Source organism: Aquarana catesbeiana, linkage group LG12 (assembly GCF_042186555.1).
Source record: "Aquarana catesbeiana isolate 2022-GZ linkage group LG12, ASM4218655v1, whole genome shotgun sequence".
In the NCBI taxonomy this organism is placed as follows: Eukaryota; Metazoa; Chordata; class Amphibia; order Anura; family Ranidae; genus Aquarana; species Aquarana catesbeiana.
In genome coordinates this window covers 53,998,260-54,024,624 of record NC_133335.1, presented here as the reverse complement: position 1 = coordinate 54,024,624, position 26,365 = coordinate 53,998,260, and the positions used below count along the sequence as shown (strand labels likewise).

Genomic DNA, 26,365 nt, shown 5'->3' with positions numbered 1-26,365 from the left:
GACGGGATACTATTCCTTCTCCCGATTCCAGTGACGGGGCACTATTCCTTCTCCCGATTCCAGTGACGGGGCACTATTCCTCCTCCCGATTTCAGTGATGGGGCACTATTCCTCCTCCCGATTTCAGTGATGGGGCACTATTCCTCCTCCCGATTTCAGCGATGGGGCACTATTCCTCCTCCCGATTCCAGCGATGGGGCACTATTCCTCCTCCCGATTTCAGTGATGGGTCATTATTCCTCCTACCCACACCAGTAATGGGGCTCTATTCCTCCTACTGACACCAATGGTGGGACACTAGTCCTTCTATTGATGCCAGTGATGGCCAGGTTAAAAAGTTGTTCAATCTGCTGGCTACAAAATATTTCTTTTTTTTCGGCCTTATATTCTTTACATTCACCTGCTGAAAGTAACACTTTCTGTGGTATTGTGACAACGCTCTTGCACTGTATCCATTGAACAGCAGTGTTGTCACCCAAGAACAGGAATTTAGAACACCTCTGTCTCTCCATAACATAAGGTTGGGGTGTTCTTTAATCCACAGAGAGAGCTGGAAGGAATGCAACTGATGAGTCAGTACAGGCAGGAATACACAGGAAGTTATCAGCTCACAAGATTTCTGGCAGGATCAAGTACTATTTTGCATTAAATCAAATAGATAGAAACATTTTCAATGGTATATGTAATTGACCAAAAGCGAACAAATGAAAGGTTTAACACACACACACACACGTTAACCTTATGTGCAAAATAGTAAACATTCTTGTCTCATGAGAAAAGAAAAAAAAAATACAAGCTAGGACACCAATCATACAGATATATTTTTTAATGAAAAGACTGAATGCAAATCAAAAGTGTGAACACAGGCCCCCTCCAAAAAGCCCCAATTATTAGGAATGACATGGACTTGGTATGCAGTTAAGAATCTTGTATGGAGAGGCACAGATTGGCTATCCTTATGGAAGTGTTAAATATATGTGAAAAAAGAACTACCGCGGTCATAAGAGAAACATGGACACTGTTCTTGCTGAGCCCACTTTCTGAAAAACGCTGTCCGTTTCTGAGTGCATACCTGAGTAAATGACCTGGAACAAGCAACCAGAGTGAAGACAGAACTCATGATCTGTATACTTGTTCCAGATCAGAGACTCCGAAGGGACTGATGCCACTGGATCAGCATTACCAGCATTTTCACAAGGGGATCAGTCAAGGCAGCTTCCTTCCTCCTTTTCATGAGAAATTAACTTTAGGTTGTAACCAATGTAAGTCCATAAGATCTGAGCTATTATTTTAAGTGCTTACAGGCACTATTTTACAGTGCTGTTAAAAACTGAGAATGTAGATACAATGCAATGGATTGCACAATACATTCCACCATTTGGGGTTGTCTGTTGATCTAGGGAATTTGTAACAAGCCACAACTAGGTGACTTTACTTTTATGAAGGGCTCAAATCATTACCATGGAAGTGCACAGGTATGCAGTAACCAATTCATTTGATCCTTTCCATCACCTGTTCACAAATCTATTGAATGCTAGTTTCTGATTAAGACAGGTCACTACAGACTGCTGCACCGTATTCTGCTGGATTATGCAAGAAGCAAAAATCTTCATTGCTTCCTGATCTGGTAAAAGGGGACCTAGAAATATTTCGTTGTCAAAGCCCTTTGGAGGACACGGGGACAAACATTGGGGGGGGTTATGCCCTGCACGGTTACTGTGGCAGCTGCAGTAGTGTGGTCTGTCCTGGGGGCAGGTACGTGATGTTACGGGAGCGGGACATTTGGTATGCGATATCTTCGGCAGCTTCCAATTTGCGCAGTTCGATTAGACCGTCGCCAGCGTCAGTCAGAGCTGCCGCAATGAGTGCTGCAGCCTTAGAATCTCCTTCTGCAGATATGATGGCTGCCTTTTTCTGTTGCTCAGCCTAAAAGAGAAAAAAAAAAAAAAAAAAAGGACAATAGAATTTAGAAGGAGCAAGACTTTGGCAAAGATCACAGTAGAGTCTTACAACCTTGCCTTGAGACGGGAACGCATATTTCTAAGTGAACCAACCAAATGCACTCAAATACAGTTTCACTGGAATAATAAAAGGTCACTGTACTTACCATACAATGAGTAATAATAATAATAATGAATGAATTTAAAAGATTTTGAAGATGATCTAAAGGTATGTATTTAAAAAGGTGATGTAACCACTTGCCGCCAATCGACTTACCGGTACATCGCTTGACTTCAATTGGTTGTACCGGGATGATGCCTGCAGCTGCAGAAATCACCCTGGTACCGTTTTTTAAATTTTTTTGGGCCGGTGGTCAGCTCGCTTGTAAGAGCAATCAGTGCAGTTAAATGAACTGGCATCACTTCTGGTTTACCCGGATGTCATCGGCGCCATTTAACAAAAAAAAAAAAAAAAAAAAAAAAAAAAAAAAAAAAAAAAAAAAAACACACCACACACAGATCTTGGCGTTTTGATTGCAGATTGCTTTTAAGTGCAGATGATGCATTTGGGGTCTTTTTGACCACAGATCTCTCTCACAAGGAATGTTTAAATTCATTGTGACAGCAATAAAAGTGATAAAAAAATAAAATAGCTCCCGCACTAAGGCATACGCATGCGTTGGTCCCGCACAAACAGAGATCATCCCAGGTATCACAGTGAACGACAGATCATAGGCAGTAATCCTAGCACCAGATCTCCTCCGTAAATCTCAAGTGGTAACCTGTAAAGGCTTTTAAAAGAGTCTCCTATGGATAGTTAAATGTCATAGTTTGTCGCCGCTGCACAAGTGTGCACAATTTTAAAGCATGACACGTTTGGTATCTATTTACTTTGCGTAACATCTTTTATATTTTACAAAAGAGAAGGTTATGTGGTCAGCTTTTTTTGCATTAAAATAATAATAAAAAAAAAACTTCCCAAAAATTGCATTTGGAATAAACACTGCGCAAAATACCATGCAACTTAAAAAAAATATATAAATAAATTGCAAAACCCACCAATTTATTCTTTAGGTTAGACATTTTCTAGCAAAAAATGATGATTGTTATATGCTGAAGTGGGTAATGTGTAGCAACAAGTTTGCTTTAAGTGGTTCTATAAAGACTAAAAACTTTTTTTTTTTTTTTTTTTAACCTTAACGTGAAAGTCCATTCTAAAACTAAAATCCCTGCATGTATAGACACCTGCGATCTTACACTAAGAGCCCTTTCACACTGGGGCGGGGTCGGCGGTAAAACGCAGCTATTATTATTGGTGTTTTACCGTCGGTATGTGGCCGCTAGCGGGGCGGTTTTACCCTGTGCTAGCGGCCGAGAAAGGGTTAAATACCACCGCAAAGCGCCTCTGCAGAGGCGCTTTGCCGGCGGTATAGCCGCGCCGTCCCATTGATTTCAATGGGCAGGAGCGGTATACACACCGCTCCGAAGATGCTGCTGGCAGGACTTTTTTTACCGTCCTGCCAGCGCATCGCTCCAGTGTGAAAGCCCTCGGGGGAATGAAAGTAGCGGCACTTTCGGGTTGGTTTGCAGGCGCTATTATTAGCGCAATAGCGCCTGCAAACCGCCCCAGTGTGAAAGGGCTCTTACTTATCTAGCCCTGTAAAGCAAAATATGAGTATACATACCTTTTCTGAAGCCATTCCGACCCGAACTCCAACGGCGGAAGCTGTGCAGAGGACAAAGCCGACAACGGCTGTGAAATTAATGAGAAGGGACGCCCCCCATAGAGTTCCGTGTTCTCTGCACCCACCTCCACAGCAAAGCAGAGGCTTACAGCTCAGCGCAGGATCCGGTCAGATCAGCTTTAGAAAAAGGTATGTATACTAATTTTTTCTTTACGGGGCTAGATGGGTTAGTGTTAGATTGCGGGTGTCTATAGATGCAGGGATTTTAGTTTTAGCATGGACTTCCCACTTTAATGCAAGAGACTGTATTGAGGTAAAAAAAAAAAAAACTTAATAACTGACCACCTAAAACACCTGACTGATGCCTCTCTCACCTATCCAGTGCTGTCCCCAGCTGCTTCTCCACTGCCTGAACTCACAGCTCTCAGCCAAACTCCTGTGAGGAGGGAGCAGGGGGTGTGGCTTACAGACACTGTGTGCATCTATCACAGTACACAGCTTGCTAACAGGGCACTCAGAAGAAGGAGCAGACAGCACCGGCAGAGGACCACCAAAAAGGAACCCCCCCTTTCCCCCCAGTGCTTACTGCCCCATTAGGGTTGCTAGAGGGTATCACCGCCCCTCCTCTCCCTAAACAAAACACATACAGGGCTTCCACCCATTGATATTATAATAGATTATATATACCCTATCCATCAAATGTGTATGCAGTGCCTTGAAAAAATATTCATACCCCTTGAAATTTTCCACATTTTGTCATGATACAAACAAAAACGTAAATGTATTTTATTGGGATTTTATGTGATAGACCAACACAAAGTGGCACATAATTGTGAAGTGGAAGGAAAATGATAAATGGTTTTCAACATTTTTTACAAATAAATATCTGAAAAGTGTGGTGTGCATTTGTATTCAGCCCCCTTTACTCTGATACCCCTAACTAAAATCTAGTGGAACCAACTGTCTTCAGAAGTCACCTAATTAGTGAAGAGTTCACCTATGTGTAATTTAATCTCATGTAACAGCTGTTTTGTGAAGACTTCAGAATTCAGTTTATTAGAGAACTTTTGTGAACAAACAGCATGATGAAGGCCAAGGAACACACCAGACGGGTCAGGGATAAAGTTGTGAAGAAGTTTAAAGCAGGGTTAGGTTATAAAAATAAAATTTCCCAAGCTTTGAACATCTCACAGAGCACTGTTCAATCCATCATCCGAACGTGGAAAGAGTATGGCACAACTGCAAACCTACCAAGACATGGCCGTCCACCTAAACTGACAGGCTGGGCAAGGAGAGCATTCATCAGAGAAGCAGCCAAGAGGCCCATGGTAACTCTGGAGGAGCTGCAGAGATCCACAGCTCAGGTGGGAGAATCTGTCCACAGGACAACTATTAGTCGTGCACTCCACAAATCTGGCCTTTATGGAAGAGTGGCAAGAAGAAAGTCATCGTTTAAAGAAACCCATGAGAATTCCTGTTTGCAGTTTGCGAGAAGCCATGTGGAGGACACAGCAAACATGTGGAAGAAGGTGCTCTGCTCAGATGAGACCAAAATGAAACTTTTTGGCCTAAAAGCAAAACACTGTGTGATGGAAAACTAACACTGCACATCACACTGAACACACCATCCCCACCGTGAAACATGGTGGTGGCATCATCATGTTGTGGAGATGTTTATCTTCAGCAGGGACAGGGAAGAGTTGATGAGAAGGTGGATGGAGCCAAATACAGGGCAATCTTAGAGTCTGCAAACGACTCGAGACTGGGGCAGAGGTTCACCTTCCAGTAGGACAACGACCCTAAACATACAGTGTTAGCATGGCCCAGTCAAAGTCCAGACCTAAATCCAATTGAGAATCTGTGGCAAAAAATTTGCTGTTCACAGACACTCTCTATCCAATCTGACAGAGCTTAAGCTATTTTTCAAAGAAGAATGGGCAAAAATGTCAGTCTCTAGATGTGCAAAGCTGGTAGAGACATCCCCAAAAAGACTTGCAGCTGTAATTGCAGTGAAAGGCGGTTCTAAAAAGTATTGACTCAGGGGGGCTGAATACAAATGCCCCCCACACTTTTCAGATATTTGTAAAAAAAACTTTTGAAAACCATTTATCACTTTCCTTTCACTTCACAATTATGTGCCACTTTGTGTTGGTCTAGCACATAAAATCCCAATACAATACATTTACATTCTTGGTTGTAACATGACAAAATGTGGAAAATTTTAAGGGATATGAATACTTTTTCAAGGCACTGTACCTCTATCTATCCACCTATATATACACACAGATAGACAGATCTCTTTCAATTCCACACATGATACAAAACTACCCCTTACTAAATTACCCCCTACTACCTTAAGGTCTTATCCACATCCCCAGCCAAACATCCATCTCTGTAAGTACTTCTATCATTATATTCAGTATTGTTTTTATTGTGCTCCTTTCTTTTTTTTCTCATCAGTACTATATATAGTCCAGCTAGGGCACAGAATGCGAAACCCACACCCACCACCAGTAATGCCGGAACGCCGACCCGATTTCTCCGCCCACCGAGGACTCTCAGGCTGTCATCGTGGAAGCGCTGGTGCACTTCCCAGGACCCATCCAGCCTCACACACAGCAGGTTTACCATCCAGCCAGCCACAGCGGGGACTACCTACTTTATGAGCACAATCTTAATACCTACATGTGAGCTGTTATAACGTCTGTCCATTAAAGTGCCAATCTGCTATTCTTAGATGGCACAGTTTTCCCTCTTCCAAAGGGGAGGGTCTTAAACACCAGGAGTGCATTACGTGCAGAGTTTGGGGGTGCACTACAAAGAGTTCAGCCTTCTTCCTCAGCCGCTTACCTCTGCATCCTACTTTCACCCATCGTCAGCTCTAAACCTCTCTATGCAACCCCCCCTTCCTTAAAAGCTCCACCCTCGTCCACATATCTTACTTGTTGCTGTATTAAGCTAAAGCACCCAGCCGGCCCTAGTACCTCCACTGTAGGCGACAGTGGTAAACAGAGAGCCTGAGCCAGAGGTGGTGGAACTGAGTTCCACCAAGTTCCATCTGAAAAAAAAATATATACACACACACACACACATATATAGATATATATCTATATCTATATATATACACACACACATATACACACACATATACACACACACACTACTTTACGGCCCCAGCAGCTATGCTTTACTCCCCTCCCGCTTTACAATTTTCAATTATGGAGGCATGCGGCATGATTCACCCATGTGGCAGCGCTGGCCCAATCATCACAGGGGGATTCATAGCCTTCTGTAAGCTAGGACTCCTATGACTCAGTTTACACAGTACCATGCCCTCACTCCTGACAGCTTAACAGAATGGGACGGGAGTGAAATAAAAGTATATGTGTCCGTGGAGGTCTGCAAGGGCCAAGCGCAAATTCACCAGACCCTCTAAGGGTTCTACCCAAATCTATGCACCAAGCCCCTATGGATATGTTCATTTTACCTTCTCCACGATAAACCTGGCTCTTTCTGCTTCCTGCTGGGCTACTTGTTTAGCTTCAACAGCTGCTGTGAACTCCTTTCCGAACGTCAAGTGTGTCTATAGGAAAAAGCAAAAAAAAACCAAAAAACAACTTAACTGTTACCACACTGAAGTTCTCAATTACTAAACAGCAAATAAAATTACAAACAGAGAAAACCTTCATCCTGCCAAAGAGATATACATGGTGAAGCATCATTATGTGTACATAAAAAAGGTATAGACCAAGGTATGGTTTCTCTTCTAAGCAATAATAAAGCCAGTTCTCTTCTATGCAATTCTGTGCAATAATCAGGGCTTTTTTCCCCTCAGAATAGGTGCTGGAACAACCCCCCCCCCCCCCCCCCCCGAGTCACTTCTTTTCTCTGCCCCATACCCACCTCCGAGCATCATCCTTTGGATTACCCCCTACCCACCTCCCAGCACCACCTCATTTAGAGAATACAGAGCCAAGTATCATTATGTTGTGCTAAGTAATTTGTATGGAATTTGGTAATAACAAGAAAAAGCGGTAAAATAGATCCCCAGCAGCCAACATCAATAGACACTCCAGCAGCCAGGAACAACAGACCCCTCCCTCAACAGTAGATATCTTCGAGCAACAATTTACCCCAAGCAACATAATCTCCCCCACCGGCAACAATAGGCCTCCCCATCAACAATAGGCCACCACACAAAAATAGATCCCCTGCAGCAACAATCTTCCAGCATCAATAGACCCTCCAGCACACCCAGGAACCCCTTGCCATTACATACATTCAGTGCTGGAGATGGCGGAACTGTGTTCCCCTCTGAAAAAAGCCCTGGTAATGACTATTCAAAAGGCACAATACATACGCAAGTCTAAAAGTGTATATAAACCCCAACAATGAAACATCTTTTATTTGGTTATTTTTGGTCTGTTAAATATCCTTCTTTTCATGTTACACAGCAAGGGGATCAAACAAATAGGAATTTCCAGTTTTTAAGCAAGTCTGTATAAGAGAAAACCATTTGGGTTATAAAAACTCTGCACCTAGTGCCAAGCATGATATCGTAAAGCCCAGCTTCATGTCCCAGGACCAGGCAGCATGAGGTTGACTCCCTGTATCTGGCCATACATATTGCTTAGATGTTACAGCTCTCCAATCAGATAAAGTGGGAAATTAAGTTACTGACACAGAACAACCAGTTCAAAACACTACACACTTCTTCCAGGTCAGCTACTTACTAGGGAACAAAGCCAGGATGACAGAGTTACCTGGCAGTAGGGCTGGGGGAAAAAAAAAAAAAAAACGATTTAAATCTTGAATCGAGTTGAGAGGTCAAATCGATTCAAAATTTAAGCAAATCGATTTTTTTAGATTTTTTTTTTTTCACCGCGCTGGTCCTGAGGAGGCTGGATGCCGCGAACTAGGCCGAAGCCACGGTTTCGCCTAAAAAAACCTGCTGCCCGCAGCTCCTCACGACCGGCGCGGTGTCCAAAAAAAAAAAAAAAACCACACACACACCTCGATTCGAATCGTGAATTGAGTTTTAAGAAAATCCCAGATTTTTTTTTTTTTTTTTTTTAAGAATATCTCCCAGCCCTACCTGGCAGCACATTTAGATGCCAAACACCTGACTGGCTCCTAATCGCACCTATCCCTCACCCAGTCTACCAATCACTCCCTTTTCTCAATATAAAAAGAGGGTCAACCCTTCTACTGCATCTCCACATAGATTTAAAGATGATGAGTGCTCCCTCAGAAGTTATAGATATTTACCTGCAAATAAAAATATGATTACCTGTGCAATTTAATTTTTGTGGTCAAATAATCTACCATGTGTATCAAACAGTAGAATAAAGAACCCTTGCTAGGGGGTTGTGCTTACACCAGTTGGCCCAACAGTGCCTTGTAATTTCCAAGGAAGTGCTGTTGGACCTCCTTCAGGTTGGGTAAAAAAAATAAAATAAATAATAATAATAATAATAATAATAATAATAATAATAATAATAATAATAATAATAATAGTGATGGATAGTAATGTACAGATTCAATGTTGAACACTGTCACTTTGCTGATTCAAAGCAAAGTGGCAGCAGCCTGGGAAATTCTCAGTTTGCTACAACTTCTTCCAATCCTGACTTCTGTTCAGTACATATTTAGCTGTTGGATTGCTTTCCTCCACAATTCAGCACCAGTTCAAAAATGAACTTACCAGGGACACATCATCCAGGATAATCCCAAAGGTAGCTGCTCTCTCTGTGAGATCCTCACTGACCTGCCGAGAAACCAGCTCTCTCTGTGTGATCAACTCTCCAGCATCAAACCTGGCCTGTCAAAGATTCAGAAGATCAATACAAAACATATTAGGAACAGGAGGGAAAAAAAAAAAAAAAAAGAAGGAGGGAGTGGAGAATGTAGACAAAATGTAACTGGCTACAAATCTAATCAGCTTCTATCTTTAGCTTAATATAAAACGTATAAAACACCCGAACAAATTAATTAAATTAATAAGAGTGATTGAATAACTATGACTCAAATACCCAGCTGCTATTCCAAATGTGCCCCCCTAATAATGATGCTCTACAAACCATCTTGGGGTTATTCAGTCCAGATTTGTCCTAACTATGCTTAAACCTGCCCCCCCCCCCCCTCAAACTCCTATTCCAACACTACCCCGGCGCTCTGATCCAATACTATGATCGGCTCCCAGTGCCAGCTTCACAGGAGAGACAACTGACGCTCCATAGGCCAATAGGGCGCTCTGATCTGGTCATGTGATCTTCCCAGTGTCTGGCTTCGGGGGAGAAGAAAGATCGCCAACAACAGCTAAAATGCCTGAGCAGTAACATCACCAATAGGTTTACTGTGGGGCATCTGTTGTCAGCGGTCCCTCCTCTCCCCTGAAGCCGCCACTGGGAGCTGATCACGTGACCAGACTGGAGCGCCCTCAGAATAGGCAAATATGCACATCTTCCTTTCAAAGGATAGTAAGAATAGGAGTTAAAATGGGGGTAGGTGCAGGTTTCAAGTGGTTCTAAAGCCCTAAGATTTTTCACCTTAAAAGGGTAAGTTCACATTTTGACAAAAATTTTTTTTTTTTGCAGGTTAACAAAATGTGCATTATTTTTTTGTTTCTGGAGCCTATAAACCATTGCACCAGCAATCAGCAGATCACTGATGCCATGCATGTCCCCTGTAGATTTGTAACTGTATCGGCTTGCTCCGCTAGCTGTCATAGTGGGTAGCGGGAGGTGCATTCATAACATGTTACATCCCGAATATGGGTGCAACATGAAATGAAAGGTGAACTTATCCTTTAATGCATTCTATACATTAAGGTGAAAAAACTTGTGTGCTGCAGCTGCAATGCATGGCACGGACGATTGGAATATTGAAACTATCAGATCAGACAAAGTGAAACCGACTTCTCTATGGATCTAGTTGGAGGATGCTATTCAAACTCACCACCACCGATTTAAGAATCTCAGTAGTAATGGAAGGTAAAACTCTTTCATCGTAGTCCTCGCCAATGCTTGTGTAGATTCTCGGCAGCTGATTGGCAAACGGCCGGTAGAGAATACGCAGAGTGATGTTAACATTCTGCAGATCTGGGGAGAAATGGCAACAGTGGTTTGTATCTGGTAAAGCATAGGACTTCATTTTCTAGCATTATTACTTCTTTTACGCTCAATGCCTACCTTTGCTCCCTGTAATCACAGGGACGTTGCGGGGGCGGGACCGACAATCAAAGAGGATTGGTTTCTGCACCCAGGGGATGAGGAAATGTGTTCCTTCATCTACTACAGTTTCTTGAACCCCTCGGAATCGATCAAATATGACAGCGCGGTGGCCAGCATCCACTAGTGAATAGAAAAGACAAAATAATACACACCATGAAAACCAAACATGTGAAGCCGGATGAGAAACAGAGACTGGAATCACAGAATAGACTGGTGATAACACAAATATTGAAAGGAAAATTCAACCCGATTAGCTGAAGGATTAACTGTATGAATATAAGCTTATCCACTTGCTGACCAAGCTTTTTAGGACACTTTTTGTTTACAAGTTTAAATCAGTATTTGTTGCTAGAAAATTACTTCTAACCCTTAATTATAATACATTTTTTTTTTTTTTTTTAATTTAGCAGAGACCCTAGGTAATAAAATAAAGACTGTTGCAATGTTTTAGGTCACACCGTATTTGCGCAGCAGTTTTGCAAACATAATTAAAAAAAAAAAAAAAAAAAAAAAATACACTTTATTGAATAAAAAAAAAAAAAAATGCAATAGGGAAAATGTGAAAGTTGATGTTATGCTAAGTAAATAGATACCCAACATGCCACACTTTAAAATTGTGCACACACTCGTGGAATACGACCTTTAAAATCTCAATAGGCGACGCTTTAAACATCCTTACAGATTACCTGTTTGGAGTTACAGAGGAGGTCTAGTGCCCACTTTAACCTTCATGGCGATACCTCACGTGTGGTTTAAATACCGTTTACATATGCGTGAACGACTTATGTATGCGCTTGCTTCTGTGCAAGAGCATGGAGTGATGGGGCGCTTTAATTTTTTTTTTTATAGTTTACATTTTTTTTTACACTGTTCCTTTAATTGTTTTTAATCACTTTTATTCCTATTACAGTACAAGGAATGTAAACATCCGTTGTAATAGAAATAAGGGACGACAGGTCTTCTTTATGGAGAAATCTGGGGTCAAAAAAAGACCCCAAATCTCTTCTTTACAAGCAAAAGATCCAGAAAAAAATTATATATATATATATATTTTTTTTTTTCCTTCCAGCCTGGACCAGAAGTGATGTCATGACATTGCTCTGGTCCTCCCAAGGCCATAGATTCGATCAAACAGTGCCAACTCTGATCGCCTATGGGAGCAGGTGGCCATGCCCTCGGATCGTTTCTCAGGCGAACACGGCAAGCCTGAGAAACACCGGATCAGTTTCATGAGAAAGGCAGCCGCCTGCTGGGAAAAAAAAAACAATAACAGGGTTATGGCTGACATCTTCAACCACTTGCAGACCGCAACGTGTGTGTGTGTATATTGCGGTCGGCAAGTGCTTAAAGGGAAACAAAACCCTCCTATTTTTTACAAGGAAGCTGCCATCTTAGCCTCTGTTTGATCTGCAGTTGCCATGGTGCTGCCCATGTCATCAGTTATCACATCACAGTTCTGAAGCGAGCACGCACTGTGTGTCCATGTGGCAAGCTTGCTATGAAGGCACACAGTGAAGTGGAAAAGCCAAGATCGCCAGTGGGGGACCCCAGAAGAGAAGGTTGGGGGCCACTCTGCAAAATCATTGCACAGAGCAGGTGAGTATAACATGTTTATTATTTCAATTTAAAAAAAAATGCCTTTGGTAACACTTTAAATCCGCTGAATACATTCTAGGTGCATTAAAACAGTAGAAAGTCTATTTCCTGCAACCATGCTTCCCTATGGGGAAGCGGTGGTCTCTCTGCAAATGTACAGCCCCTGCAGAGTCAGACCTGGAGCTCTTCAATTAGCATTTTTTTCATGCAATCGTGGGTGAGCAAAAAGCCAGTTCTTTTTTATTATTTGTATTTATCTTGAACACGAACACATTCGCAAAGTGAAATTTTACTTTGTTTGGGGTAAAACAAAGGGCCAGTTTACTATCCTTAAGACTTTAGAGGGGCTGGACTCTGGTCAGTGAGAGTAGAAAATGTCCTGGCGTCGGTACCAATGCCCCCTCACTGGTGTCAGTGGGAGGAAGAGTGTTCCATCAATGGTGACAGTGGCAGGAATTATGCTTCATTGTTGTTGTGTCAGTGGCAGGAATAGTGCCAAGGGCCGGATAAAGGCAAGCAAAGGGCTGCAGTTTGGAGGCCACTGTTCTACCCCATTCACCAAGACGTGCAAGATTCACTTTGAAAATGAATATGCTCTACTCAAGTAAAACTCCTAAAAAAAAAATAAATAAAAAAGGAATCACTTGACTTTTGTTTCCACATTGCACTCATATCCCAATGCCAAGGTTACAAGCCACGAGATATTGTGTTTCGGGATGTTTAGATGTAATGTCTTGCTATAACATCTTGACTCAACCCAAGGTCTCAAGATGAGACCACAGCCAGAACTATTCTATTACTGCGTCTACACTGGGGAGACTTCCTCTCCCTTCCCGACTCGGCTCTCCCATTCATGGAGTGTATATACGTGTCTGTGCAGCACAAGAGCCAAACCTAGCCAAGCCGAGAACCGAAAGCAAACACTGCCTGGCACATTTGAGATCCATCATGCATCTGCGGGCTGATTTTTTTTGCCTACTACATAGCGGGTGGGGAAGAGAGGACATAGGGAGTTTTTATGCAATTGCAGCTACACTTTAAAACTGAACTCCAGGTTTCATTTAACTCCATGCCCAAGAGGGTTAAGGCAGTGCTGGAAAATAATGGTGGCCACACAAAATGGACACTTTGGGCCCAATTTGGACATTTTCACTTAGGGGTGTACTCACTTTTGTTGGCAGTGGTTTAGACATTAATGGCTGTGTGTTGAGTTATTTTGAGGGGACAGCAAATATACACTGTTATACAAGCTGTACACTCACTACTTTATATTGTAGCAAAGTGTCATTTCTTCAGTGTTGTCACATGAAAAGATAGAAGAAAATATTTACAAAAATGCGAGGGGTGTACTCACTTTTGTGAGATACTGTATTATGGATTATTCATTAATTATTTTTTATACTAGTAATGGCGGCGATCAGCAACTTATAGCGGGACTGTGATATTGCGGCGGACAATCGGACACTGCCACTTTGTGGGGACCAGTGAAACTAATACAGTGATCTGTGCTAAAAATATGCAATGTCGCTGTACTAATGACACTGGCTGGGAAGGGGTTAAACATCTAGGGTGATTAAAGGGTTAAAAGAGTTGTAAAAGGCAGAAGGTTTTTTAATCTTAATTAAGATAAAAAAAACCCTGTGTGCAGCAGCCTCCCCAGCAGACCCCCCCCCCATTACTTACCTGAGCCCCATCTCTCTCCAGTGATGTCCATGAGTGTCTTAGCCATCTGGGAATATCCTCTTGATTGGCTGAGACACAGCAGTGGCACCATTGGCTGTCAAGGTCAGTTAGCCAACCAGGGGAGAGAGGGGGCGGGGTCAGGTCTCCATGTCTGAATGGATACACAGAGCTGTGACTCGGCTCGGGTGCCCCCATAGCAATCTGCTGGCTACGGGGGGGCACTCGATAGGAGGGAGGGGGCCGGGAGCAGAGAAGAGGAGGATCTGGAGGGCTGCTCTGTGCAAAACCAACTGCACAGAGGTGGTTTATTTATTATTTTTAGACTTGACTTTACAATCATTTTAAATGTGTGCCTAGCCGGTGTTTGTGTTTACTTTTATTACAGGATCACAAAATTCATCCCCCCCTGTCAGAACGGAACTCTGCCTTGTTTACATAGGCAGAGCTCCATTCTGAATCTCTGCCCAATGATCGAGTGCCCAGCACCCGCAGATTGGCTTCAGCTGTGAGTAAGTGGGCGGTGTGCACACTCCCCCTGCAGGCAGAAGTGCAAGATCACATACATATATATAAGCGATGTGGCACACAGATGCCGCCCTGTAGCAGTACAACTGCTATAGAGATGGTCAGCAAGTGGTTAAAGGGATAACCGTGGGGAAATGTGCATCTATTGTGAAGTTGTACTGGATGGGATTGAACAAACCTACAGATAAAGTGGAAATCTCCTTTAACCTCCTCCTGCCCATCATATAGGTAAATGACGGCGGGTGGGATCCCTGTTGTTCTGGGGCGACGTCATATGACATGTCATTTTCTGCTCTCTCGCGCAGAGTGCAGCGATTGTGCCGTTTCCTAGGAAACCCAATCTTGGTAAAGAGCCGATTATGCACCATCCAATCACAGCTGATCACATGTAAATGCAGAAGTGCAGTTTATCAGCTCTCCTCACCTCAGACTGACAGTGTGTGTGGCAAGGAGAGCCGATCAGCAGCATCTCTTCGCAGGGGAGACTGTACAGGTAATCCGGGCCCTGATCATCAGTGCCCGGATTACATTGCAGCCCCAACAGTGCCCATTAGTGACACCTCATCAGTGAAGGAGAAAAATTACTTATTTACAAAATTTTCTGACAAACTAAGAAAAAAAACTTTTTTTTTTTTTGCTTCAACATTTTCTGTCTTTTTCAGCAAAAAAAAAAAAAAAAACCCAGTGGTAATTAAATACCACCAAAAGAAAGCTCTATTTGTGTGAAATAAATGTAATTTGGGTACAATGTTGCATGACCGCGCAATTGTCATTCAAAGTGTGACAGCGCTGAAAGCTGAAAATTGGCCTGGGCAGGAAGGGGGGGGGGGGGAGTGTCTGGTATTGAAGTGGTAAAGTGATTGTAATGGCAGACGGATGTTTACCATGATGCATTTTCTGCTTTAAGGTAAAAAACCTTCAGTATGCAGCTACCCGGGATCCCCTTACACATACTTGAGCCTGATCTGGAACCAGCTATGTGCACAAAAGCAGAGGCTCTCTCATATCCTCGTTGGCTCAGGCACAGCCATTGGCTCCTGCTGCTGTCAATCACAGCCACTGAGGCTGGGAGCAGTAAATCCCTAGGAGCAGTAGATCCCGGTCATGTTGCTAGGCAGAACAGGGAAATGCCTTGTTTTTCATAGGCATCTCCCCGTTCCGCAATCATGGCACGGAGAGGCAGGACACAGGCTGACATCGAGTCCGCGGGAGCGTGCACGCGCGCCCGCTAGCCACGCATGACGCAGCGGCGTACAGGTATGTCGTTTTGCGCACCCGTACCATTTTGCCAACGTATATCGGTGTGAGCCAGTCGGCAAGTGGTTAAAGGACTCAGTAAAAGCAGCGGGAGGGAACAGAGCCGGGGCCAAGCCACATTGCGTGCGTCAAACAGAAAAAAAAAAAAAAAAGAGACTAATATTTTAGACCCCTTTCACACTTGGGACTGCAAAGTCGCATGACAAGTTGTACCCCATAATTTCCAATGAGTACCGTTCATATGTGGGACTTTAAAGTAGTTTCTGCACTACTTTGATGCGACTTGAGGTCCACAGACCTGAAGATTACACAGGCATTGCTTCAAGTTGTGCGACTTTCAGATGGTAAAAGGGTGTGAAAGGGGTCTTAAGATAAAGAAGCTGTTTATAAGTGATATATGTTTCACTCACCATTAAATAGGGCTGATTTTACAACACCTCCAGCCAGTGCTAGCCCCAGTCCAACCTTTCCAATCGACTCAAATATTTTTCCTGCCATTGTTTACCACCGGTCCTGTATTAAAAGAACAAAAACTATTATTAATCCTAGATAGGGCTTCTAGTGATCTGTATTACTGGCAATAATGTGAATAGTTTCTGTACTTTTTACACCTACAAGAGAAACACTGAAGTTAAAGTGGAGCTCCACTTGTCTGCCTCCTCCCCCACTCCGGTACCACATTTGGAGGGCGGGGGGGTACCCTGATTTTGACAGTAACTCGCCCCCACTTTGTGCTGAAGTCACCACAGCAAACTCAGACAGAAGTTCGGCCCTCGCCACAGCCGGCCCACTGAGAAAGCTCAACGCGATTCACGCATGCGCAGTAGGAAACCTTGGGGCTTTACAGACGGTATCCCTCACCCAAGATGGTGGCACCAGCACTCGAGAGCCGATTCAAGAGGACATCGCGGGACCCCTGGACAGGTAAGTGCCCGAATAGTAAAAGTCAGCAGCTACCAGTATTTATAACTTAATTTTTTGTTGGAGCGTCGTTTCAAAGGGCAATTCCACTTTCGTAGGATATATATATATATATATATATATATATAGAGAGATAGAGAGATAGAGAGATAGAGAGATAGAGAGATAGAGAGATAGAGAGATAGAGAGATAGAGAGATAGAGAGATAGAGAGATAGAGAGATAGAGAGATAGAGAGATAGAGAGATATATATATATATATATATATATATATATATATATATATATATATATATATATATATATATATATAGATATAGAGATATATACATACGCTTCCCGAAGGTCTATACATACACACTATATTACCAAAAGTATTGGGATGCCTGCCTTTACACACACATGAACTTTAATGGCATCCCAGTGTTTTGTCCGTAGGGTTCAATATTGAGTTGGCCCACCCTTTGCAGCTATAACAGCTTCAACTCACTGTAAAAGGCAAAAAAGGAATCCTACATTATTGGTTAGTGAACCATAGAGGTAAACTGACCCACCGATTCGCCATTAGGGTGGTATATCTCCCAGAAAGCGTGCAGCCTAGAACATAAGGGGGGGGGGGGGAGGGTTAAGAGGTAACCCTAAGAAACAATCAAGGGAGATCAGCCACGGTATATGATAGGGGTGCAACGGATTGTCACTGATCCCTACAGATCAACCTCTGCGGATCGGGACACCCGCGATCCGCGGAGCGCTCTGTGGCCTCGGACATAGGAAAGGCCGCGGCTTCGGCCTAGCTCCGGAGCAGCGGCCATCTTGGTACACCCGGCGGCCGTTTACCACGTGATCGCTCTGTCAAATGACGGAGCGTTCACTTGTAACAAAAAAAGGTCATGACGCCGGTTCCTTTCTCCCCCCCGACAATACTCTGCAATGCCCTGACAATACTCTGCAATGCCCTGACAATACTCTGCAATGCCCTGACAATACCCTGCAATGCCCTGACAATACCCTGCAATGCCCTGACAATACTCTGCAATGCCCTGACAATACCCTGCAATGCCCTGACAATACCCTGCCAATATATTATTACAGTGGGGGAGATTGTGGATATTACAGTGGGGGAGATTTTTTTTTGTTGATCCGAAAATGATCCGAACCGTGACTCCTGATCCGTTGCACCCCTAGTATATGAATTAATGAATAGAAGCTTTATTGGTGAAGTACAAAATTATTGACAGTGTTCCAATCCAGGCGGAACAACCCTACCCTGGTCAGATAATGTTCATGTAATTTGCAAAAAATTCATGAATCACTAATAAAATCACATTGTAATAAGACAATATTGTCACAAATTAAAAAGTGCTAATACATGAGCCCTACTATATCAAGACGAATACCAAAGACCAGGAGGAAAAATGGACTTGAAAAGAAAATGAGTTTCCCAAGGGTGACACCAAAGGTAATTGTAGCAAAGGTGTCTCCAGCTTTCAATTAACTGCAGAGATCTGCTGTTTTCTGTAATTGACCGATATATGTCATTAAATATGCACATATACAATCGGGGTAAGATGCCCATACACAGGCCAATATTGTTCAATTACATTCCTGTTTTGATGTATGCAGCAGGTTTAAGACTTTGTTTATCGGTGGATACGATTCATACTTTGGAACCAACAGATGAGCCAAGTGCTACATATTCTGCTATTGATGATTCCTCCTCTGTAGTGATATCAGTCCAATTGTCCTCTACATGAGACCGTATACATTTTGATAAACCCCTATACTATGGACATTTGACACAACACAAATGGAAATTTTTACCTTTGGGTGTTTACATTGTTTCCCTTGATCCAGCTTCAAACTTGACTGAATCAGCCAATAGGATTTTAATCATCTTCAACTAATGCATATTTAATGACATTTATCGGTCAATTACAGAAAACAGCAGATCGCTGCAGTTAATTGAAAGCTGGAGACACCTTTGCTACAATTACCTTTGGTGTCACCCTTGGGAAACTCATTTTCTTTTCAAGTCCATTTTTCCTCCTGGTCTTTGGTATTAGTCTTGATATAGTAGGGCTCATGTATTAGCACTTTTTAATTTGTGACAATATTGTCTTATTACAATGTGATTTTATTAGTGATTCGTGAATTTTTTTCAAATTACATGAACATTATCTGACCAGGGTAGGGTTGTTCCGCCTGGATTGGAACACTGTCAAAATAATTTTGTACGTTACCTAGGGCTGAAACGATTAATCGATATTATCGATAATAATCGATAATGAAAATCGTTGTCAACGATTTTCATTATCGATTAGTTGGTCCGCACCTTCCTTCTGTCTGTCCGCCCGTTTAAATCCTCCCTCCTGTGTCCTCGGCGCCGCCATTTGTGACCAGGCACGTCTGCGCCGCCGCACGTCCACGGCGCGCCTCTCCTCCTCCTCGCTGACGTCACCCCCCCCCTGATCTTCTCAGCCCCGCCCGCTGCCTCGAGGGAACAGAGAATAAATCCTCCCTCCTGTGTCCTCGGCGCCGCCATTTGTGACCAGGCACGTCTGCGGCGCGCCTCTCCTCCTCCTCTTTGTAGACGTCATCCCCACTGATCTTCTCAGCCCTGCCCACTGCCTCGAGGGAACTGAGAGGCGAGGGCAAGAAGCGAGGAGAGCCGAGCTGCACATTCATAGTGAAAGGTAGCAGCTAATAATAACACAGTAAAAACAGCACATTTTTATGACCGGGCACCATCCTAACAGTATTACTGGGGAGGGGGGGGGGGGAGTGCCCCATCATTGGTGTTCCGGGGGTGGCTGCCTGGAATAGTAGTGCCCCATCATTGGTTTTCCTGGGAGGGAGGGGAATAGACATAGTGCCCCATTGGTGTTCCTGGGAGGGGGGGATAGTGCCCCATTGGTGTTCCTGGGAGGGGCGGGGGGATAATGCCCCATCATTGGTGTTCCTGGGAGGGGCGGGGGGATAATGCCCCATCATTGGTGTTCCGGGGGTGGTTGCCTGGAATAGTAGTGCTCCATCATTGGTTTTCCTGGGTGGGAGGAGAATAGACAGTGCCCCATTGGTGTTCCTGGGAGGGGTGGGGGGATAGCGCCCCGTCACTGGTGTCCCCGGGAGGAATAGCGCCCCGTCACTGGTGTCCCCGGGAGGAATAGCGCCCCGTCACTGGTGTCCCCGGGAGGAATAGCGCCCCGTCACTGGTGTCCCCGGGAGGAATAGCGCCCCGTCACTGGTGTCCCCGGGAGGAATAGCGCCCCGTCACTGGTGTCCCCGGGAGGAATAGCGCCCCGTCACTGGTGTCCCCGGGAGGAATAGCGCCCCGTCACTGGTGTCCCCGGGAGGAATAGCGCCCCGTCACTGGTGTCCCCGGGAGGAATAGCGCCCCGTCACTGGTGTCCCCGGGAGGAATAGCGCCCCGTCACTGGTGTCCCCGGGAGGAATAGCGCCCCGTCACTGGTGTCCCCGGGAGGAATAGCGCCCCGTCATTGGTGTCCCCGGGAGGAATAGCGCCCCGTCATTGGTGTCCCCGGGAGGAATAGCACTCCATCATTGGTGTTCCCGGGAGGAATAGAAAAAATGGCACATTACGATTTTTTTTATGATTTTATCCGATTAATCGAAAAAATAATCGGCCGATTAATCGATTATGAAAATAATCGTTAGTTGCAGCCCTAATGTTACCTCTTAACCCCCCCACCTTATGTCCATAACAGCTTCAACTCTTCTGGGAAGGCTGTCCACAAGGTTTAGGAGTGTGTCTATGGGAATGTTTGACCATTCTTCGAGAAGCGCATTTGTAAGGCCAGGCACTGATGTTGGACAAGAAGGCCTGGCTCACAGTCTCCACTCTAATTCATCCCAAAATTGTTCTATCAGGTTGAGGTCAGGACTTTGTGCAGGCCAGTTAAGTTCCTCCACCTCAAACTGAAAAATACTGAACCTCCCCCATCAAATGCAGCCTCACTGTGCCCGTCAAACGCAGCCACCTGTGTCCATTAAATGCAGCCATCACTAACCCCCCACAATTACTTTCTTTTAATTAATGTTATATTACAATGGATGCTGTGCCCCCGCTGTATGTGCTTTTAAAAAACAATGTCACCTCATACCGAATTTCGCCGTAGTACGATCGTGTGACTCCCGGCTCGTCCCGTCCCGCCCCTCTCCGCTCTCCTCTCCTCTCACGTGTCTCCTGAGTCCTGACGTCAGTGGGGAATTCTCAGTCCCGCCCGCTGACTATAGTTATCGTATCAGAAGAGAGGCTGGCGGGACTGAGAAATCCCCGCTGACGTCAGGACTCAGGGGAGCGAAGAGGGGCTGGACGGGCCGGGAGTCACATGATCGTACTACTATGGCGAAATTCGGTATAAAGTGACATTGTTTTTTAAAAGCGCATACAGCGGGGGCACAGCATCTATTGTCATACAACATTCATTAAAATAAAGTCATTTTAAAAATACGCTCGGAGCGCTTTCCCCGGAGGGGCGGGGCTAGTAATAATGACATACCCCCCTGATGATGATGGTGGGGAGGGGTCAGTACCCCCCTCTGATGATGTTGGTGGGTAGGGGTCAGTACCCCTTGATGATGATGGTGGGTAGGGATCAGTACCCCCCTAATGATGATGGTGGGTAGGGGTCAGTACCCCCCTAATGATGATGATGGTGGGTAGGGGTCAGTACCCCCTGATGATGATGATGGTGGGTAGGGGTCAGTACCCCCCTAATGATGATGGTGGGTAGGGGTCAGTACCCCCCTAATGATGATGGTGGGTAGGGGTCAGTACCCCCCTAATGATGATGGTGGGTAGGGGTCAGTACCCCCCTAATGATGATGGTGGGAAGGGGTCAGTACCCCCCTAATGATGATGGTGGGTAGGGATCAGTACCCCCCTAATGATGATGGTGGGTAGGGATCAGTACCCCCCTAATGATGATGGTGGGTAGGGGTCAGTACCCCCCTAATGATGTTGGTGGGTAGGGGTCAGTACCCCCCTCTGATGATGTTGGTGGGTAGGGGTCAGTACCCCCCTAATGATGATGGTGGGTAGGGGTCAGTACCCCCCAAATGATGATGGTGGGTAGGGGTCAGTACCCCCTGATGATGATGATGGTGGGTAGGGGTCAGTACCCCCCTAATGATGATGGTGGGTAGGGATCAGTACCCCCCTAATGATGATGGTGGGTAGGGATCAGTACCCCCCTAATGATGATGGTGGGTAGGGATCAGTACCCCCCTAATGATGATGGTGGGTAGGGGTCAGTACCCCCCTAATGATGATGGTGGGTAGGGGTCAGTACCCCCCTAATGATGATGGTGGGAAGGGGTCAGTACCCCCCTAATGATGATGGTGGGTAGGGATCAGTACCCCCCTAATGATGATGGTGGGTAGGGGTCAGTACCCCCCTAATGATGATGGTGGGTAGGGGTCAGTACCCCCCTCTGATGATGTTGGTGGGTAGGGGTCAGTGCCCCTTGATGATGATGGTGGGGAGGGGTCAGTACCCCCCTAATGATGATGGTGGGTAGGGGTCAGTACCCCCCTAATGATGATGGTGGGTAGGGGTCAGTACCCCCTGATGATGATGATGGTGGGTAGGGGTCAGTACCCCCTGATGATGATGATGGTGGGTAGGGGTCAGTACCCCCCTGATGATGGTGGGTAGGGTAGAGGTCAGTAACCCCCCTGTAAGCACCCACATAGAGATTACATGTGGGATATGAAGAGGACCTGTCACACTGCCCTAGCTGGGAGAACAGACAGGTTCCCTTTAATACCTCTTCACCCAATGTATGTGTACCCCTCACCCACACACAGACCTCCTCTCCAGTGTCCCCGGCCTCCCCCAGCCCTGCACTCACCTCCTCACTGCTCTGACCTCCACATGAGCCGAAATCCCGCACTGCGCATGCGTGACCCGCGTCCTTCATTAAGCGACCTCCTCTCCGCCCGCCCGCCGCCCCGCAGCATTCTGGGAGGTGTAGTTCTCCACTCCCTTCCTACGCTTCAGCTCACGCAAGCAAAGACTACAATTCCCATACACCTGCAGGGCGAGCGGCGTGAGCTGATTGGTGGAAGGGCCAAAAAAGTCGCTGCGGGCGCGTGATGACAGGAGGGAGTAGAGAAAAGTGCAATGTGTTGTAAATCGTTCCTGGAGAGGAGGAGCCGGGAGAATGTCACGTGGTAGAATTACAGTCCTTGCTAAATAGTCCGTGCTGGACTGCTTCTCAAAATGCCACTTAACAAATAGAGCTAAAGCACAGCCTTTGTTTAGGGGTGGAAATAGTTACATTTCCCAAACGTTTTGTTCGCTGTGTCCCCATTGGGGATATTTCCCTTCACTTCCTGCTCTGGGGGCACAACAGGAAGTGAGAGGATATCTCAAAGTGAAGGAAATCCTTCATTTTTTTTACCCACAGCAGATTGCGTTTTGCGTGTAATAGACTTCAATGAACTCGCACCAAAAACAGCAAATGTGTTTTTATGTGTTTTGCTTTTTTTTAATTTCCCCTTTAAAAACACTGAATATAATTGGTTGCTAAGGAGGGGGCGGGGAAGCCAGCTGATGCCTCCTTAAAGTGATTGTAAAGGCTCGTTTTTTTTTTTTTTTAAATAACAAACATGTCATAATTACCTCCACTGTGCAGCTCGTTTTGCACAGAGTGGCCCCGATCCTCGTCTTCTGGGGTCCCTCAGTGGCTCTCGCGGCTCCTCCCCACATCAGATACCCCCCTAGTGGGCGCGCTCCCGAGTCCAGCATTTGCATCCATAGACACGAATGCTGGACTCGGCCCCGCCCACCAGCGCCAGTGTCATTGGATTTGATTGACAGGTGCGGGAGCCAATGGCTGCACTGCTATCAATCTTTCCAATCAAGAGCCGGGACCCCGGGCACAGGCAGAGCGCATCTCCGGCGTGTGAAATTCCAGGGCTCAAGTAGGTAGCACGGGGGGGGGGGGCTGGGGGGCCGGTCACTGCCAGGTGATTTTTCACCTTTATACATAGGATGCATTAGGGTGAAAAAACACAAAGGTTTACAACCCCTTTAAAGTGAGATTCCGTCCCTGAAAAAAAAAAAATTAAACGTCAGCAGCTACAAACACTGTAGCTGCTGACTTTAACCGGTTCAATACAGGGCAATTTCACCCCCTTCCTTCCCAGGCCAATTTTTAGTTTTCAGCGCTGTCGCACTTTAAACGTCAATTGCGCGGTCGTGCGACGTGGTACCCAAAAAAAATTGACGTCCTTTTTTCACCACAAATAGAGCTTTTTTTTGGTGGTATTTGATCGCCTCTGCGGTTTTTATTTTTTGCGCTATAAACAAAGGAAGAGCGACAATTTTGAAAAAAACACAATATTTTTTACTTTTTGCTATAATAAATATCCCAATTTTTTTTTTTAAAAACACATTTTTTCCTCAGTTTTGGCCGATACCTTTTCTTCTACATATTTTTGGTAAAAAAAATCGCAATAAGCGTATATTGATTGGTTTGCGCAAAAGTTCTAGCGTCTACAAAATATGGGATAGATTTATGGCATTTAAAAAAAAAAAAACATTTTTTATTTTTTTAGCGGCGATCGCGATTTTTTTTGGTGACTGCGACATTATGGCGGACACATCGGACACTTTTGACACATTTTTGGGACCAATCACATTTATACAGCGATCAATGCTATAAAATTGCATTGATTACTGTGTAAATGTGACAGGCAGTGAAGGGGTTAACCACTAGGGGGCGGGGAGGGGTTAATATGTTTCCTAGGGAGTGATTACTAACTGAAGGGGGAGGGGACGCTCAAGGGGAGGAGACCGATCAGTGTTCCTCCGTTCTGGGAACACAGATCGCTCTCCTCAGAGCTGACAGGCTGTGGATCTGTGTGTTTAAACACACAGATCCACATGCCGGCCCGGTTAACGGGCAATCGCGGGTGCCCGGCGGACATCGCGGCCGCCGGGCACACGCACGGGCTAGACGCCCGGGAATCCCAGGACGTCATATGACGTCCACCCAGGATGGGAGATCCCATCTGTGGACGTCATATGAGTATGGGCGGGTAGGGAAGTGGTTAAATAAGTACTTACCTGTCTTGGGTGCCCGCGATGTCGGCCGCCCGAGGCCGACCCGTCCCTTGGCTCTCGGGTCCCGGCACCGCCATCCTAAGTAAGGGAAACAGGCAGTGGAGCCTTGCAGCTTCACTGCCAGTTTCCTACTGCGCACGCGCGAGCGGCGCGGCGCTCTGTTAATGGCCCCGTGGTGTTCTGGGAACACACACAGTTCCCAAAAGGCAACGGGGCCGCTCACCGAGGAGAAGAACACGCCGCGGAATAGGAAGAGGCAGATTAGGAAGACTGCCTAGCAACAAGGGTTTAGGTAAGTTTAAATGTTTTTTTTTTCAAATGTTTTTTTTTTATTTTTTTTTTAGGATTTTTGGTGAATTTTTTTTTTCAGGGTGGCCCTCCACTTTAACAACCAATGAGTCATCGGCTGTCAGCGGGGTTCCCCACTGACAGTTGAATGTAAAAAAAATAATTTCTGGCTAAAACATTCAAGAAAAAAACAGATTGGAGTCTCCCCCCAATGCATACTAGACCCTTCAGGTTTCGAGGGGACCCCACACCAAAATAAAAATGGCATGGGGCCCCCCCCCAAATCCGTACCAGACCCTTATCCGAGCATGTAGCCTGGCAGGTAAGGAAAGGGAGGGGAAGCAGAGAAAGACATCATGATTGACGTTGGAGCTATGATGGGGGACATTCTTCATTTTTAATAAGCAACTTGTCAAAAACCGTCTCTTGTTCTTTGTAACACAAAACTACTTCATATGGGGGGGTTTGAGGCACCGATGTCTTCCTTCCGCTTCCTCCACAATGTCTTCCTTCTCCACTTCCTCCGCCGATGTCTTCCTTCTCCGCTTCCTCCGCCGATGTCTTCCTTCTCCGCTTCCTCCGCCGATGTCTTCCTTCTCCACTTCCTCCGCCGATGTCTTCCTTCTCCACTTCCTCCGCCGATGTCTTCCTTCTCCACTTCCTCCGCCAATGTCTTCCTTCTCCGCCGATGTCTTCCTTCTCCACTTCCTCCGCCGATGTCTTCCTTCTCCGCTTTCTCCACCGATGTCTTCCTTCTCCACTTCCTCCGCCGATGTCTTCCTTCTCCGCTTCCTCCGCCGATGTCTTCCTTCTCCGCTTCCTCCGCCGATGTCTTCCTTCTCCGCTTCCTCCGCCGATGTCTTCCTTCTCCGCTTCCTCCGCCGATGTCTTCCTTCTCCGCTTCCTCCGCCGATGTCTTCCTTCTCCTCTTCCTCCGCCGATGTCTTCCTTCTGCTTCCTCCACCGATGTCTTCCTTCTCTGCTTCCTCTGCCAATGTCTTCCTTCTTCGCTGTTGTCTTCCTTATCTGCTGATGTCTTCCTTCTCAGCTTCCTCTACCGATGTCTTCCTTCCGCTTCCTCCACCGATGTTCTCCTTCTCCGCTTCCTCCGCCGAGGTCTTCCTTCTCCGCCGATGTCTTCCTTCT

At 45.5% G+C, this 26,365-nt stretch overlaps 1 protein-coding gene across 1 annotated transcript; it reads right to left on the bottom strand.

Annotated features, from left to right (window-relative positions):
* Window positions 1–810: 810 nt before the first annotated feature.
* PHB1 (prohibitin 1) lies at window positions 811–22,866 on the bottom strand. The gene is made up of 7 exons (XM_073607812.1): window positions 22,713–22,866; window positions 16,329–16,431; window positions 10,816–10,977; window positions 10,583–10,725; window positions 9,330–9,446; window positions 7,113–7,208; window positions 811–1,926 (listed from the first exon to the last, which is right to left on the bottom strand). Exons 2-7 carry the CDS (start codon window positions 16,414–16,416, stop codon window positions 1,714–1,716), a joined length of 819 nt encoding a protein of 272 aa, XP_073463913.1. The 5' UTR covers window positions 16,417–16,431; window positions 22,713–22,866; the 3' UTR covers window positions 811–1,713.
* Window positions 22,867–26,365: the final 3,499 nt, after the last annotated feature.

Coding starts and splice junctions, on each gene's coding strand:
- PHB1 (XM_073607812.1), bottom strand. CDS start 16,416: ATGGCAGGAAAAATATTTGAGTCGATTGGAAAGGTTGGACTGGGGCTA. Junction 9,447..10,582: donor AGATTCTTAAATCGGTGGTG/GTGAGTTTGAAT, acceptor AATCTTTGACAG/GCCAGGTTTGATGCTGGAGA. Junction 7,209..9,329: donor TCCTGGATGATGTGTCCCTG/GTAAGTTCATTT, acceptor TTTTTCCTATAG/ACACACTTGACGTTCGGAAA.